The sequence below is a fragment of the Lactuca virosa genome, chromosome 2, assembly GCF_052849685.1.
Source record: "Lactuca virosa cultivar CGN04683 chromosome 2, Lactuca_virosa_CGN04683_v6, whole genome shotgun sequence".
NCBI classification, from domain to species: Eukaryota; Viridiplantae; Streptophyta; class Magnoliopsida; order Asterales; family Asteraceae; genus Lactuca; species Lactuca virosa.
Window position 1 is genome coordinate 286,598,806 of NC_136427.1, and position 4,908 is coordinate 286,603,713.

Genomic DNA, 4,908 nt, shown 5'->3' on the forward strand with positions numbered 1-4,908 from the left:
TATGGAACATTTTTAATAGAAGATTTGGTTATAATGGTACTAAAAAATTAGGAAGAGTTAGTGAAAAACCTAAGGTACATGCCTTGTATGTCACAAAGTGGAATAAAATGGGTTTCAAAGATTTGATAATGTAAATGCGTTGATTTGTGTCTTATATGTCAAATCATTGTTGGAAGCATGTATATACATGTTGTATAATAAGTTAGAACGGAAATGGTAGGAATAAGTATTTGTTTTATGTTGAAAATGGACAAAACAACAAAGTAAGTTGCATAACTGAACAAAAAAGCAAAATGGGTTGCTATAATTGAACAAAGAAGCGAAGTAGATTGGTATATTGTAAAACTATAGGACAAACACGAAATAGAATGAAAGACACTTAAGGGATGGGATTAACACTTGGAAACTATAATGAAATATTTCCTAAGTGTGATGTAAAGAGTGGAGTAGCATGGAGAACCCAAAGGCAAGAATTCTCGTGGTTGTCTTTAGTTTTCAAAAGTGTAGTACTTGAGTTTTATTGTAAAGGTAGACCCTGTTTGTTATGGTCAGGGGCGGTCCTACAGTGGGGGCAGCGGGGGCAATTGCCCCCACAACAAAAAAAAAATTCATTAAAAAATAGGTTTTTTTAAAAAAATATATATTTTAACCCTTCAAAATTATATATTTTTACTCATCAAAAAAATTTGCCCCCCTTAAAAAGTTATAAAATTTTTTTGCCCCCTCTTCGGAAAATTCTTGGGTCCGCCCCTGGTTATGGTGCATCTTTTTTCTAATAATATTGTTGTGAAAATTTGACTTTCTACCCAATTTGTTCTATTTGTTATGGTGCATCTTTTTTCTTACACATTTTCATATTGAAATTTTATCGATGATGCATGGATTTAGAGAGTTACAAAATAGTATTGTAAAACTTAACAGTGTATTACTTTCTTATTTAAACAATTGTAAGGATATCTTGTGTCATTCTTTAGGTCAGAAATTTGTTTTGATATAGGTACCAAGTAGAATGAATACAACATCTCGTATTAATTGACAATTCACTTGATTAATGCCCTACGCCCGATTTAAATGAGGGTGTAAACCAAGTCATTTTTTCTTAAATTCCAATACAAATACGGGTTTAAAAATGTTCAAATCAATATCCAAGAGGTGAACAAATATATTATATAATGAAGTTGCAATATTAAATAAAAATATTTGCTTGGATCCAATACCTACTAAAGTCCCCATAGCCTGTGTATTGTGCATTTTATCGGCTAAGAAAATCAACCCACATAAACATAAGCCATTGAAGAAAGCCCCAAGGTCACACTCAAAGGCCCAAAAGAAGCAACAGCCTTAAAGAAGCAAGCAAGCAATGCTTAATTGCTTAAGCATCCAAAACAAACCCGAGGAAAAACAACCCACATTACCTAATGAAGAAAATCCAATGAGACCACTCAACATTCAACAACACTCCCAAACAAAGTGTCCTTCCAAAGGGACAACAGCCTTGAAACAGCCAGAAACCCACGTGATCTGTCTTTCAAAACCCTGAAAACAAGTCGGAAAATAAAACAAATAACCGACAAAAGCCCTCAAAAAGGTCATACATTAGCCTGTATTATATACCTACTAAAAAAAGAAGGGTATATATAGTCTCTTTCCTTTTACTGAGATAAAAAAACAAGAATAAAAAATTGTCCATCACACATCATAAAATGGTAAAATAAGTATTATAAAGCTTGTTTAGTTTTCATATAACTATGAACCACAATACGAAATCTTACCTTCTTTAGACGTAGAAGAAACAAGGCCAACTATATAAGTAATAAAAATCCGTACACATCTTACAGTTACAATCGATATAAAATCAATACAAGCTCTACTGACATACATACATGCCTATCCACCACCACAACAACAACAAACAACAATATAATTGCATTTAAATATCTTGGTGCTACATAGAAATACCTCATTTTGAATGTTTTTTCTTCGATGGAATCAACTACTGTATGCAGACTTTTTTTTTTTTTTTTCATGAAGGGACATTGAAATGAAATAGCCACGAGATGACAAAGGCGAAAACCATACAAGCAAGCAAGAAGTTGAGGAACCGATGGCCTTGCCAGAAGGTTCGACTCTCTGATGAGGTGGCAGTGGTCCCACCAGGCGCAGTAGCCGCTGACGTGGCATCGTTAGCTTCATTCCATTGTTCCATTAATTCAGCCTCGTTCGCACCAGCAACATTATGAGCAATTGATCCACAAATCTCACATGTTCTAGGTTTTAGATTGTACCAAATCAAGTTAGCATATCATAACAGGTTGTACTGCGTTTGGGACAGGTGTCGATGGGACAAAAATTACAATTTTTTATCCCACCCAATTACTTGTATTTTACTTGATATGCACTTCGATCTAATTTACTTCCATTCAATAAGACGAGAACATAAAGCAAGAAAAGGAATAAGAATACGAAGAAAAGAACGCCCCTAAAAGCATCAAAGCTTGAAGCACTTACGTATTAAGAAACTAAGAAATAGTGTAATTGATATTATTGTTATTATTAAGTGTTGTATAGCACCTGATGCGATGAAAACTTCCAAAATTACCAAACAAATTAAACCAACTACTGAAAAGATCGTCGAAGGTGACTTTGTCCATGAAACCGGGATTCCAACATTAGGAAAGATGCCATTTTTAAGGATAAATACAAGAATCATATGTCATATCATATGAACAAGTGTAATACGAAAGAGTCTTTACGCTTTTAAAAGCGATTATGTTGATTTGAGTCAAAAGCCCACTTGCAGATAACAAAAGAGAAAGCTAAAAAGAAAAGAAAGAAAGCAAATTCCAACACGATTAAAGCCGAACAAACCAATTCAAAGTTTTTTTCATGAATAAAACACACACAGGAACACAGGGTGTCGACTCCTTTTTTAGCTATTAGATTCGGTTCATTTCATTATAACCTGCTTTTTTACACTTTATTTTCTGAATTATTCTATTTTTAAAGTGTTGACTCCTCGTTCTTCACCATTTAAACGTTTTTTTTTTTCACCAAAACCTGTAGTTGTTGCTTTTTATTACATTGCATATGGACTTCTCTTAATTACCTCAATAATTGAAAAGAGAAACAGAGTTGTTCAAGGTAAGTTTTTGGTCAACCAAATCCAACTATCAAGAACCTTAGAATCGCAAAAACGCGTAAAAAAACACATAGACAACGTTATTTCTCATACAGAAGAAAGACCCAGATCAATCAAAAAGGAACTTGAGCACTTGACATTATATATACAAGAAAGAAGCAAATGAATCTGGATTTTAGTCGCTAAAAATTGAATCTTGAGAGGATTTATCATGGTTTTGAGTATGAAAGATGGAAAGATCCGAATGGGTATGTGTATAAAGTTATATAAATGGAATCTTGGAAGATTAGTTTGGTGAGTACTTACTTGTTGCCCTTGATCTTAAACCAAGCTTCAGCGCAATGTTTATGAGCAGCAGCTAAATCATCTTTACAAGAACAACCTAACTCAATGGGAATCCCATTTTCAGATTCTGGATTGGTTAAATCAAGACTCAAATGACAAATTCTACAATCCCTTTCAATTTTTGACAAATGTACCTTACTGCCCCCATCACCATGGACCCCACCACCACCACCGTTTTCCAGATCCACCACCGAGAAATCTGACACAGAGGATTGCCTCCCTTTCTCCTCCTCCTCCGAAGATGATGACGACACAACACCTACAATCTCAGTGGTGACTGTAGTACTTTCTTCACTAGCATCCGATGACCGTGCGCTACGGTCTCCGACACTGGTGGTGATTGATTGACGATGGGTATGGTTTCCGCCGCCTCCACCGGCCTCCAAATCGAGATGGGTTTCTTGCAAAGTTGCCATTTTTGGAGATCAAGAAAAGAGAAGTTGTTTTTCATGTAATGGATTCGTGAAACTGAGACCATGAATGCTTGAGAGCACCCTTGATCTCTCTCTCGCTCAAGCTCTCGCTCTCGCGTTCTGTTCAAATAGCTCTTTCCCTTTTGGTTATTAATAAATCAGGTGATAGCCATGGTTGGGAAGAGAGAAAGCTTCAAAAATACCGATGAATCTATGTAAGAATTAAATAGTAGCACACACAACAGGCAACAGCACAGTAAACAGAGAGGGGGGAAAGAAAGATTTAATTACTCGTGATTTTGCCTCCTCCAAGTTTTTTGCTTAATTTATCGTCCACTAGAATAAGATTGATTCCCTCAATTTCCTATCGTATATTACAAAAAATACAAAAAACTTAAAAACTCTTATATCTAACCGAAACCTAAAAACCAATATAAACCGAATGATATACTATTAATTATTTGGTGTAGAATCTTATTTGGTTTTTTTAGGTTAATTTTCAATAATTTAGCTAATGTTATATTTAAAATTTTATAGCTATGGAATTTAGTTTGCATTTGTCAAAGGTTACTGATGTAACCAAATGCGGGAGGGAGTTTAGAATGATGAGGCTTCAAGTTGCTAAAGAGGTATCTTTTGGATGATGAGTGTAGGTTAAAATGAAAGTTATAACCGTTTATATACGGGCATTCAGAAAAAAATTTATATTTTGTTTATACATAGAAAAACACTTACAATTTCAATTACCTTTCACATTAACCTAAATATGAGGGTTTTTTAAGAAAGTGTCGGTTGTTTTGTGACATGACATTTATTTTTTTCGCTTTTAGGTTAACATATAACAAAAATAAGTTGTGTTGCATATTGTTAAAAGGTAAAACATAAGAAATATATCATTTAGTTTACTCAAGCAAAAATAAGTGACCTCGTTTATTTTTTTCTATGTCAATCTAAAAAACGAACAAGATAAATGTCATGTCACAAAACAACCCAATAACTTCTTAAAAAATG

The 4,908-nt window shown here is 34.1% G+C and overlaps 1 protein-coding gene across 1 annotated transcript; it reads right to left on the minus strand.

Moving 5' to 3' along the window:
* Positions 1–1,784: 1,784 nt before the first annotated feature.
* On the minus strand, positions 1,785–4,238 carry LOC145161316 (uncharacterized). The gene is made up of 2 exons (XM_079080817.1): positions 3,446–4,238; positions 1,785–2,267 (listed from the first exon to the last, which is right to left on the minus strand). Exons 1-2 carry the CDS (start codon positions 3,898–3,900, stop codon positions 2,024–2,026), a joined length of 699 nt encoding a protein of 232 aa, XP_078936943.1. The 5' UTR covers positions 3,901–4,238; the 3' UTR covers positions 1,785–2,023.
* Between the last annotated feature and the right edge of the window lie 670 nt (positions 4,239–4,908).